Source organism: Muscardinus avellanarius (assembly GCF_963383645.1).
Source record: "Muscardinus avellanarius genome assembly, chromosome: 3".
Taxonomy (NCBI): Eukaryota; Metazoa; Chordata; class Mammalia; order Rodentia; family Gliridae; genus Muscardinus; species Muscardinus avellanarius.
The window spans coordinates 153,418,903-153,431,393 of NC_137788.1; the positions used below are offsets into that span (position 1 = coordinate 153,418,903).

Here is a 12,491-nt window from a genome sequence, read left to right on the forward strand (position 1 = left end):
TTACTGTGTATACCTTTGGGATGGTATTTGTAAAGAGATAACTCTTGAAAGCACTTTGGGGTTCCTTTCTGACCTGGTGGCTCGTTCTGTTTTGTTTTTACTAGACTGTGCTGGGCAGTATTAACTGGGCCTTTCTGGGAGTGGATGAAGCCCATCGGTTGAAGAATGATGACTCTTTATTGTATAAAACTCTGATTGATTTCAAGTCCAACCATAGGCTCCTGATTACGGGCACTCCTCTTCAGAATTCCCTCAAGGAGCTCTGGTCCTTGCTGCACTTTATTATGCCGGAGAAGTAAGCTCCTTCCTATGTGTTTCAAAGATGCTAGAATGTCTGAAATGCCAATGCTTCTTTAACCTTCTTAATAAAGGGCTCAGGAAAAACAGATGGTGTGGTTTGGGGAGAGCAAAGCATTAAATCAAGGCAGGAGCAACAGTAGTAAAAGCTTCCATAATAAGTGGTAGGTACAGAAATTAGCGTGTTAAGGAGGAAAGCCTATTGTCTACTAAGAGTTTAAATTAGTTAAAACATTGAGAAAGAAGACTTAGATAGGAAACATCAGATTTTCTCACTATTTTTATAAGGTAATTGGTATAATTGAAATGAAGCATGCAAGGTACATATCTAGCAAGCATTGAAACATAGCTTAAGTACCAAACTTTTTATTTTTATTTTCTTCATTACTGGGGATTGAACCCAGGGTCTTCAACATGATAAGCAAGCTTCTACCACTGTATTATATCCCAGCCCTTTTGATTTTTTGAGACCACTCTCCCTAAGTTGCTTAGGCATGTCTAGAACTTGTGATCCTCCTTCCTCAGCCTCACGAGTAGATGGGGTTACTGAGCCTGGCTCAAATCTTCATTAACCAACGCATCATCTTTAGGTCATACTGAAACCATTATTAGAAAATTACAGAATGTCTTTATTGAAAATGTTTTAATAGGAGAGATCATATACACATTTTTATGAAACTTAAAATCATCCAGTGGTGTTCAGTAATGCTTAGAATGAAATCTAAATTCATTATTCTAATTTGGAAGATTTTTACTCCCTCTGGCCCCTTGAAGATAGTCTTAACTCACTCCACTTTTCCTGTTCCTCATGCTCCAGCCATTCTGGTGACATCTGTGTCCTATACACAAGCTAAACCTTTACTCTTTTCTGCCCTGTCTGGATTGCTCTTTCTCTTTATGTGGTAGCCACCTTAATATTTTTGCCTCATCTTACAGGACCACCTTCTCTCAGAGGCCGTCTCAGACTACCCAATGCGGAGAAGCCTGTTAGGCTCATCCTCTCTACCCTGCTTTGTTTTCTATGTAGCACCTCTTTGTCCCAGGTCATTGAGTTATGCCTGCAGCAACCCTAGGACCTTGTTTGTATTCATCTGGTTCAAATTGTCTGAGGTAGCACTTGGCTGTAAGTAAACAGTCCAGTGAATAGCTGTGTAGATGACAGATAAATGCTCCCCAGTTTTTTGTTTGTTTTGAAGTTAGAAAAAATTTGGGTGCCTACTATGTGCCAAAGACTATGTATTTGGACCATCTAATGAACAACATAGAAATGGTTCCTTACCCAATGTGTCATTAATTTACATTTGTTTGAAAAAAATAGCTTTTTGAGATATAATTTATATGCCATAATCTATACCATTGTATGCAATATTGTAAAGTAAATTTATGGAGTTGTGTAATCATTAGCATTACCCAGTGTTGGAATATTTCCTTCACCCTCAAAAGTTTCTTCCTATCTGCTCTTAGTCTCTGCTTCTGCTTCTACCCCTGGGCAACCAGTAGTGAGCTTGCATCTCTGGAACTATAAGTTCTCTAGAAGTTTCTTATACATTGAATCTTAATTTGTAGTCGTTTACTTCTGGCTTCTTTTGTTTAGCATTTTTTTTTTTTTTTTATACTGTGGTGGAACCCAGAGGCTTCCTACCTCTGGGCTATACTCCTAGACCTATTTTCTATTTTACTTGGAAATAGGGTCTCACTAAGTTGTTGAGAGCCTCGCTAAGTAGCTGAGGCTGGCTTCGAACCTGTGTGATCCTCTTGTCTCAGCCTCTGGGAGTGTGGGGATTAAGTGTGTGCCACCGCGCCTGGTTTAGTGTATTGTGTTGAGATTCATCCGTGTCATAGGGTCTGTTACTAGTCATTCAGTTTTATGGGTTATAATTTATTGTATGCATATCTAGTCACCAGTTGATTGGGGTTATTATGTCTTTGTGTAGACATACATTTTTATTTCCCTTGGTTAGATACTTAGCAGTGGAATTTCTGGGGTTGTTTGGAAAGTTAACATTCTGGAAACCACTGTGCCATTTGCACAAGTGACCACACCATTGTACATTTCCATGAGACAATTTTGAAGATTGTAATTTCTCTGTTGTTGTCACTAGTACTTGATGTATCATCAGTCTTTGATTCTATCCCTCTGGTGGTTTTATACCTCATGGTTCTTTTGGCTTACTTTTCCAAAGTGATTAATGATATTGGACATCTATTTGCTTATTGGCTATTTGTGTATCTTTAATGAAATATCTATTCAGTGGTTTGCCATTTAAGAGAATTGGATTGTGTGTTTTGTTATGAATTAGGGATTTTTCTATTGAAAACACTCCACATACAAATACTTTATCAGTATATGACTTACAGATGTATTCTCCCAGGCTTTGGCTTATCGTTTTCTTAGTGTTGTCTTTTGAAGAGCAGAAGTGTTTAACTTTAAAATATAACTTATCAATTCCTTTTTATGTATTATGCTTTTGGTAACATATCTAATACAGATTTGACTAACCAAAGGTCACAACCTTTCTTATTTTTTTCTAGTTAAAGTTTTATTCATATTTTCTGTATCTTCTACTCGGTCTTGTTAGTTTGTGGCCTTGTTTTACCCATTTTATCTAACTTCTGGTTTCTTGGCATAAAGTTATAATATTCCCTCATAATCCTTTTTATTTTTAAAGACCCAGTAGTAATCAAAATTTTTTTGTCTTGTTAATTTATCATCTTTTTTTTCTTTGTCAGTTCTAGCTGAGAGTAAATTTGTTGATGTTTTCAAAGAACCAGTTGATGCTTTTCTTTTAAATGAATTTTGCTTTTTATTTTATTTATTTTTTACTCTCTCTTTTTTTCTTTTTGGTACTGGGATTTGACCCAGAGGTATTCTACCTCAGAGTAATACCCCAGTCCTATTTTATTATTTTATTTTAAGACAAGGTCTTGCTAAATTGCTGAGGTTGATCTTGAACCAGCAATCTTTCTCAGACTCCCGAGTAGTGGGATGACAGATGTGTTCTGCTTTGCCCAGCTCTGCTCTTGTCTTTAATATTTCTTTCCTTTGCTTGTTTTTATTTTGTTTTCTCTTTTAAGGGGTGCAGCTTTATTATTGGCTTAAGACCTTTTACTTCACTAAGCGTTCATAAAGGCATGAGTATATCTCTGTGCACTGCTGTAGCACCATTACATAAATGTTATCTTCTGTTCCAGTGTACATTCAGTTTAATCTATTTTCTAATTTGTCTTTGAATTCTTCCTCAATGTATAGGTTTTTTTAGAAGCTTGTTTACTTTCCAATTATTTAGGGATTTTTCCAAATGGCTTATAGTTCAGGTTTTTTTTGTGTGTGTGTTAGTTGCAGAACATGCCTTTAATTGAATTTAATATGATTTGTTGCATAGTCTAGTATGTTTTTTGTCCTGGAGAATATTCTTTGTGCTGGAAAAAATAATACGAAAAATAACGTGTACTATATTTTTGTTGTGTAGGAGTTTTTGTAAATGTCCATTACATCAACTTTGATAATAGTGTTATTCAAGTCTTACTTGTCTTTGCTGGCTTCTTGTCTAGTTCTGCCAAATATTGTGAGCAAAATATATTATTTATTTATTCATTTATTTTTGTGGTACTGGGGATTGAACCTCAGGGCATTCTATCTTCAAGCTACACCCCCAGCCATATTTTTTATTTTTTATTTTGAAACAGGGTCTCACCAAATTGTGGAGGGCTTAACTAAGTTACTGAGGCTGACCTCGACCCTGTCACCCTTCCTGTCTCAGCCTCCCAAGTACTGGGATTACAAGCATGTGCCACCATGCCTGCTCTAAATATGTTAATTTTTAATAATAGATGTAGAATATTTGACTTCCTTCAGGTATCAGTTCTTTATTATTTTTGGGTTTTGTTACTAGGTGCATATACATTTGAATGGTTATATATCCAAGTGTATTGATCTTTTCATCATTTTGAAATGTCTCACTTTTACCTCTAATGTTCCTTCTCCTGAAGTCTTTGTTGTGTTATTTGTTATAGTTCCTCACCATTCTTCTGGTTACTGTTTGTAGTTTGTATGGTGTATCAGTTTCCATCATTTAACTTTCAGCCTATATGTGTCTTTTGTTGACCACACACACTTGGTCAATAATCTCTGCCTTTTTATTGGAATGTTTAATCTATCATATTTAATATCAATAGTGATGTGGTTGGATCTATTTCTGTAATTTTGCTTTTGTTTTCCCACATGCCATATATTTTGTTACTATTTTTCTTTACAGCCTTCTTTTGTTTCAGTGAATATTTTTAGTGTGCTATTTAATCCAGCTGCAAATATTTTCACTAAAATTATTTTTGTATCGATTTATGTAGGGATTTTTCATCTTGTTACAATCTTCAGGTTAATACAGACTTAATTTTAGTAAATTATAACAACTTTGCTCCTTCATAACTCCATTTTCACCTCTTCTTATAAATCCAACAAAATAGTGATATCATTGGTTCACACAGATTTTTCTTTTCAGGAAACTTTATTCCAATACATCGTCACTTACTCCTGTGGATTCAGGTTGCTCTTGAGGCTTCCTTTAGTGTTCCTTAGTAGGCAGGCTTATTAGCAGCATATTTGTTTCTGGCCATCCTTTCGTGTTCTCGATTTATGAAGGATAGTTTAAGTCTTTTTAGAAGATGAGTAGAGAAACTCCACTATCTCTGTTGCCCTCATTACTACACTTAATAAAACAGACTTAAATTGGCTTCTCTTTATTTTTTTTCTTCTTTGCAGGCATTCTCAGGACAGTGTTTATCTGGGAAGGAACCCTTTCTACATCCTTTCTTCCAATGCCTTCTTAGTGCAGAATTTCTTAGTTTTAGCACTGTTGACATTTTGGTCTGGACATTCACTACTATGACCTAAATGCTTTAATATATGTAATTTTATAAGTTAGTAATTATCTGTTGCAGAACAGCAACTTTTTCTTTCTTTCTTTCTTCCTTTTTTTTTTTTTTTTTTTTTTTTTTGCAGGTCTGGGAATGGAACCCAGGGTCATTTGACCTCTGAGATATACCCCCTGCCCTATTTTTTATTCTTTATTTTGAGACAGGTTCTCATTAAGTTGCAAAGGGCCTCTCTAAGTAGCTGAGGCTGTCCGTGAACCTCAGATCTCAGCCTCCCGGATGCTGAGATTATACGTGTGAGCCACCATACCTGGCTCGCAACTCTTTCTTAATAAATTAGTAAATATTTTTGGCATGTAGACCATATAGTTTTGTAGCAACAACTCATTTTTGTTGGTTAGAGAGAAAGCAACCATGGGCATTTCAGAAACATGTGAATGATATAGATATCCTCTGTGTGTATCTAAAAGAAATTGTATCTCATAGTAACTTCCTTAACACAGGAAGAATACCATTAGGTAGGTGGAAATATTTGTTGCCTAAAGCAGTAGGAAGTAAATCAAATTCATTAGACTAGTATTATTTACTAATGTTGAGTAAGTTAAATTACTTTCCTGAAATCATCTTGTAGGTGTTCAGAAAACAATCTGTGAGAGTGACGATCCTACTGATTTTCGGTTGCTTCACGTGTTTTGTATGTGAATCATCCCTACTGTGGGGATCATTCCGTTTATATTGTTTAAGTTCTCTTATTTAATTTTAATTCCTCATGAATCTTATATTCTTAGAATACTTACCTTAGCTTTATTATGTTGGAGGATTTTACATCTAACACACACACACACACACACACACACTTTATCCTGAAGGTAATTTTATTTTTCAGGGATTTCAATTATATCAGATGCTATTATTAAGGCTGCTATTGATCTACAGAGCAATAGCTGATGAAGGACTTGGCCATTTTGAGTTCAGAAATGACAGTGGACTCTTAAAGCCACTGTGTCCACTGACATTGTTGACACGCGCTGCCCCAGATTTAGTCTTACTGGAGAGCTTATGCCTTGAGTCTTTCATAGTTCTAGTCATGTTGGTCGCCTGGGTTTTAGTCTGGCACTTGTCTTAGGACGCACCCCTGGAGACGCTGAACAGATCTCAGCAGAGCGACTCAGCATCCCTGTATAGCCTCAGTCCATTAACAGTATGCCCTTTGCTACCGAGCTTCACTCCATGCACAGAACTACGCTGGTTTTGTAAGCGCTCCGTTGGCTTTGTAGCAGCAGGATAAAGCGCGATTTTCTTAATCCTCATGAAGTAAATTTTCCTCACTTTTTATTCTTGAAATTAATGTCTTTATCGTTCTCTATTCTAGATTTTTGTCTCACATCATTTAGTAACCCAACTGGATCATGATTTATACATGAGAAACTTTCATCTGTAGAGTTTAGGTAGAACTATTATGACTACAAGTATCTGAATTCATTGATTAAGTTTGCCTCCAAGTTCTGCTAGTATTAGAGTTGAATCATTTTTGTTGATCATCTTGTCTGGGCTGTAAGCTTATTTACTGTAATTAAAATCTGTTAACTTTTTTTTTTGTGGGGAGGTATTGGGGATTGGACCCAGGGGCATTCTATCTTTGAACGATACCCCTAGTACTATTCTATTTTTATTTGGAAACAAGGTCTCCCTAGGTTGATGAGTCTCACTTCTTGCTGTCCTTGAACCTACAATTTTTCTGTCTTAGCCTCCCAAGTACTGGGATTACACGCATGTACCACCATGCTCAGTTTTCTATTAATTTTTTTTTTTCTTTCAGTCCTGGGGATGGAACTGAGGGGCATTCTACCTCCGAGTGATACCCCCAGCCGCCCTATTTTTTTTTTAATTCTTTATTTTGAAACAAGATCTCACTAAATTGCAAAGGGCCTCACTAAGTAGTGGAAATTGTCTGCGAAGCAGGATCCTCCAGTTTCATCTTCCCAAATGCTGGGATTACAAGTGTGCACCACCACACCCGGCTTCTATAACTTAAATAGAATCTATGTAGTAAAGATTGTTAATGGAAGTTTTATCACTAACCTTAACCTTTAAGCAGTGATCGCTGTAATATTGTCACTAATTGCTTTTTTACTTCTATTTTTTAATTTCTTCTAGAAATTGCTATTTATTAAAAATGGCTTATGATTAATTTTTATGTACCATTTTCTTAGAACAACTTATGGTTACATACTAATTGCATGATACACCAGACTATTTTATAAACTCATTGTGTAGTCTGAGAATTGGAAACCTGCATAAAATGAGGGAATTGATCAGTTGGTTTTCCCCTTCCTTGTTATTTTTCTTTGTCATTTATTCAAGAGCTAGTGGAGGGTAAATTTTGTGTTACCTTGAAGGGAAGGTTCTTTTCTTTTTTTTATTAGAGCTTTTTTTTATTTCACATTCAATTCCTTATAAAAGAAATTTTAGTTGTAAAAGTATTCTTTTCTCTATGTATAACCAAGTGACACCTGTAACTGTTTGCCAGGTTTGAGTTCTGGGAAGATTTTGAAGAAGACCATGGAAAGGGAAGAGAGAATGGCTACCAGAGTCTTCACAAGGTGCTAGAGCCTTTTCTTCTCCGGAGAGTCAAAAAAGATGTGGAGAAATCCCTTCCTGCCAAAGTGGAGCAGATTCTCCGGGTGGAGATGTCAGTCCTCCAAAAACAGTATTATAAGTAAGCAAGTTTCTATGAGCATTCTACCTGAAGGGCTTGAGATCTGTGTATCACGAAGCCATTAGAAAAGTAATTTACAAAGCCGGGCGTGGTGGCGCACACTTGTAATCCCCGCGCTTGGGAGGCAGAGACAGGAGGATCACACAGGTTCGAAGCCAGCCGCATGCGCTGGCTTAGGAGACCCTGTTTCCAAATAAAAATATAAAAATAGGTCTGGAAGTGTAGCCCAGAGGTAGCAGGGCTTCCAGGAACCCCAGTACCACCAAAAAAAAAAAAAAAAAAAAAAGAAAAAGAAAAAGAATTTACAAATAATCTGTACTGCTTTTGGTGAAACTTCAATGCAGACTTAAGTAGAAGTTTATATTTTGTCAGAAAAAAGGAGTTTTATTATTCTTTTAAGAGAATTGGGTAAGAATTTGCACAGTATTTTTCACTGTGGAAGTGATCTGAGGTATATGTTAGTTTTTAATGCTCAAACCCTACCAACAGACAGGCATGCAGTACTTATTTGTAAATATTTCTCTTCTGTCATTCATTAAAATTCTTTTTTGTGGCCGGGCGTGATGGCTCACGCTTGTAATCCCCACACTTGGGAGGTGGAGACAGGAGGATCGCGCAGGTTTGAAGCCAGCCTCGCTGGTTTAAGAGACCCTGTTTCCAAATAAAAATATAAAAATAGGTCTGGGAGTGTAGCCTGGAGGTAGAAGGGTTTCCAGGAACCTCAGTACCACCAAAAAAAAAAAAAAAAAAGATTTGTTGTGGTACTTAGGGATTGAACCAGGGAATTTTTACCTCTGAGTTACACACCCAGCCCTTTTTATTTTTGAATCAGGACTTAATAAGTTGAATAAGTTGCAGATGGCCTAAATTGCTCCCAGTACTGGAGAGGCTGAGCCAGGAGAAATAAAGGTTTGAGACTAGCCTCAAATAGTGAGACTCTCAGCAACCTAGTGAGACCCTATTTCCAAAAAAAAAAAAAAAACCCCAAAACTAGCCAGGTATGGTGGCTCATGCTTGTAATCCCAGCATCTGGAAGGTTAAGATAGAAGGGTTGCAGGTTCTTGGCCAGCCTCAGTTACTTAGTGAGGCCCTCTGCAACTTAGTGAGACCCTGTTTCAAAATAAAAAATAAAAATAGGGTTGGGATATAGCTCAGAGGTAGAATGCCTCTGAATTCAATCCCCAATACCATAAAAATAAAATAAAATATAAAAAGGGCTGTAGGTATAGTTTGGAGGGAGAATACCCCTGAATTTAATACTAGTATTACAAAAAAAACCCTACTTTTTCTATTTTGCTTATCTTTAGGGATTATACATAAGTATGGTAAGTACATGTATTTCTCCTTTCAATTCAAATATGAGTAAAAGCCATACTTACGTATTTAGAATTTTATTATATGAGATACTCTTTCAGCTGGGTGTAGTGGCACACGCTTACAATCCTAATATCTGGAGGCTGAGACAGGAGAATCATGTTTGACAACAACCTCAGTAACTCTGAGGTCTCCGCAACTAAGTGAGAGCCTTTTTCAAAATAAAGAATAAAATAGGGCTTGAGATTTAATTCACAGGTAGAATGTCCTTGAGTTCAGTCCCCGGTAACAACAGCAATAACAACAACAAAAAAATGGTGTTTTAAAACACTTATAGTTGATGGGTATGGTATAGATAACTTCTGTCCTGCTTTATCTTTTTTATTTAACCAATGTCACTTTGTTACATCCTTATTTTTTATTATAAATTGCAGTAAAAATACTATATGATAATCCTTGTTTTCCACATACACACATGCACATACCTATACTTAACCATATATAAGCATGTTTATGTAAGTGTGTGTGTGTGTGTGTATGTATCAACATATGGGGGATTTTTTAAAAATATTCTTGTGTTCAGTGTGACTTGTTTATTTATTTACTTTTGCAGTGTTGGTTATGAACTTGGGGCCCAGTGCATGCAAAACAAACACTGTCTCTGAGCCATGTCTCCATCCCCTAACCTTCCAGTTCTGATAGAGATGAGAGGAATCATAGTTTGGTGGCAGGAGATACAAAATAAAAGTTCCCCTCTGCTTTTAAAACTTGAAGTCTTTTTTATTGTTTTTAATAATACTGTGTTTCAGCCAGGTGTGGTGGCACATGTGTGTAATCTCAGTACATGAGAGGCTGAGGCAGGAGGATCGCAGGTTCCTGGCCACTCTCAACTACTTAGTGAGGCCCTCCACAACTTACCGAGATTCTGTTTCAAAATAAAGAATAAAAAATAGGGTTATGGGTGTAGCTCAAGAGAGAATGCCTCTGGGTTTAATCCTCAGTACTGCCCCCCCCAAAAAAAAAAAATAATACTGTGTTTTCTTATCTGTACTTTCCCCTAACTCCATTTCCTTAAATCTAATAGTATTTCTGCTTTTTTTGTTTTCAGATGGATTCTGACCAGGAATTACAAGGCTCTTGCCAAAGGAACGAGAGGCAGCACGTCTGGTTTCCTCAATATTGTGATGGAACTGAAGAAATGCTGCAACCACTGCTACCTGATTAAACCTCCCGAGGAAAACGAGAGGGAGAACGGCCAGGAGATTCTTCTGGTGCGTGGTTCCTCTTGTTCATAATTGCTGTCTTGAAAACAGTCTAGTCCCCATAGAACGCTCATTTTCCTCCTTGATACCCTTTAGGAGCATCTAAAAGACTTTACAGATGAGAACTGTTAACTAGGAAAAGCTTGGAAGGCGTAGTTTCACAGACACCAGGTTAAAACACAATGCAGCAGTTCTGTGTTTGAACATAATGATTCACATGTCTTTTAAATCTTCAGTCCCTGATCAGGAGCAGCGGGAAGCTGATTCTCTTAGACAAACTGTTGACAAGACTTCGAGAGAGGGGGAACAGAGTCCTTATATTCTCTCAGATGGTGAGAATGTTGGACATCCTGGCCGAGTACCTGACCATTAAGCACTATCCTTTCCAGGTAAGGTTGCTCAGACTCCAAGTGTGCGCTCTCGCTTTGCTCTAGTGCAGAATACAAGTTTCCTGGCTTGAAGAGTGTAGATGATAGGACGTGAGACTATTGCATACCAGCCAAGGTAGACTCAAAACATTGAGATGAGGGTTCCCGAGGGCCTCAAGTTTTACTTCATGCTCAATTTAGGCTATTCTAAATGAAAGCGATCATGTGGACGTCATTCTTTTTTAGGGCAGGGTGGGAGGATTAGAGGAATGCGTGAGGAAAGCGTGTGGGAAATCTCCAAGTGTGTGCTGAAAGTGGAGAGGGAAGAAGTAGGAGCCCGATTCCAGGAGCCCAAATCCTAGAAAGAAAAAAGAAGGGAAAAGAGTGGCGGCATTGCTACAGTTTACCTCCCCGAAGGAGTTGGCCGAAGGAGTTGGCCACGGTGTGAGGCTGGAGCACTTAATACTCTGCTGCCCCAGCACAGTGGAGACCCCTCCCTCCTCCCTCCTCCTTCCTCCCTCCTCCCTCCTCCCTCCTTCCCTCCTCCCTCCTTCCCTCCTCCCTCTTCCCTCCTCCCTCCTTCCCTCCTCCCTCTTCCCTCCTCCCTCCTTCCCTCCTCCCTCCTTCCCTTCTCCCTCCCTCCCTCCCTCCCTCCCTCCCTCCTCCCTCTTCCCTCCTCCCTCTTCCCTTCTCCCTCCCTCCCTCCCTCCTCCCTCCCGTCTTCTCTGGGCTCCCTGTGCAGCTTTTCACCTCTACCCTGTGTTCTAAGGTTAAAGAGTTGTTCAGCCTAGCAGTATTTTCCTGGGTCTTTAATGTATGAGAAGCTTATCTCTGATGCGGACACTGTTCAGTTTACTTAAGAGTGGATTTTTATAGTGCTCTGGTTATTAGGAGTTATTTTAATTTAAAATTTTAGTTGATATATAGTAGTTATACCAGTGGTGGGGTTGGTTGTGACACATCTGCACTGCACAGAGCATAGTTTGTTTGCTTTCGCCCCACACCTCCCTCTCCCTTGCCGCCCTCCTCCTGTCTCCTTTCCTCTAGTCTGCTGGTGTCTTCTATTTTCATGAAGTCCTTTTTGTATCTTTTTTCTCTCTGGCTTCCACATATGAGAGGGAGCATACAACTCTGATTGCTGAGTGTTGCTTATCTGCTCTGTTATGCTGGTCAACACATCTGTTTTTATGCCTTTATCATGCGCTTTTTGTTCCTGTAGCCCAGTAGTATCATTTGAAGTCAGGAACTGTTTACCTCCAGCAGCATTCCTCTTACTGCTCAGAATTGCTGTTGCTCTTATGAGGCTTTTATTCTTTCATGTGAATTATAGAATTTTTTTTTCTCGTTCTGTAAAGAATGTCACTGGTACCTAGGTGGGAATTCTGTTGAATCTGTACATTGCTTTTGTTAACATGGACAGTTTAACAATATTAATTTGCCACCTTTCCATTTTCTAATGTCTTCAGTTTTTTCAGTGGTCTATAGTTTTTTATTATAGCGTTTTTTTTCTTTTTACTTCCTTGGTTAGATTAATTCCTAGGTATTTAATTATTTTTTAATCTGTTGTGATAAAATTATTTTCTTAGGAAATTTATTATTGCTGTGTAGAAAGCTCCTCCTTTTTTATGTCAGTTCTGTATTCTGATACTGTGCTGATTT

At 38.0% G+C, this 12,491-nt stretch overlaps 1 protein-coding gene across 1 annotated transcript in view; it reads left to right on the top strand.

Annotated features, from left to right (window-relative positions):
- The window catches only part of CHD2 (chromodomain helicase DNA binding protein 2), a gene marked incomplete at both ends in the record, with an annotated part of 111,875 nt that overhangs the window by 49,316 nt on the left and 50,068 nt on the right, over positions 1-12,491 (top strand). Inside the window, 4 exons of the mRNA XM_080692751.1 lie at positions 105-295; positions 7,700-7,888; positions 10,311-10,473; positions 10,701-10,853. Of these exons, the coding sequence (XP_080548877.1) occupies positions 105-295; positions 7,700-7,888; positions 10,311-10,473; positions 10,701-10,853 (696 nt within the window). The remainder of the gene's footprint in view (positions 1-104; positions 296-7,699; positions 7,889-10,310; positions 10,474-10,700; positions 10,854-12,491) is intronic.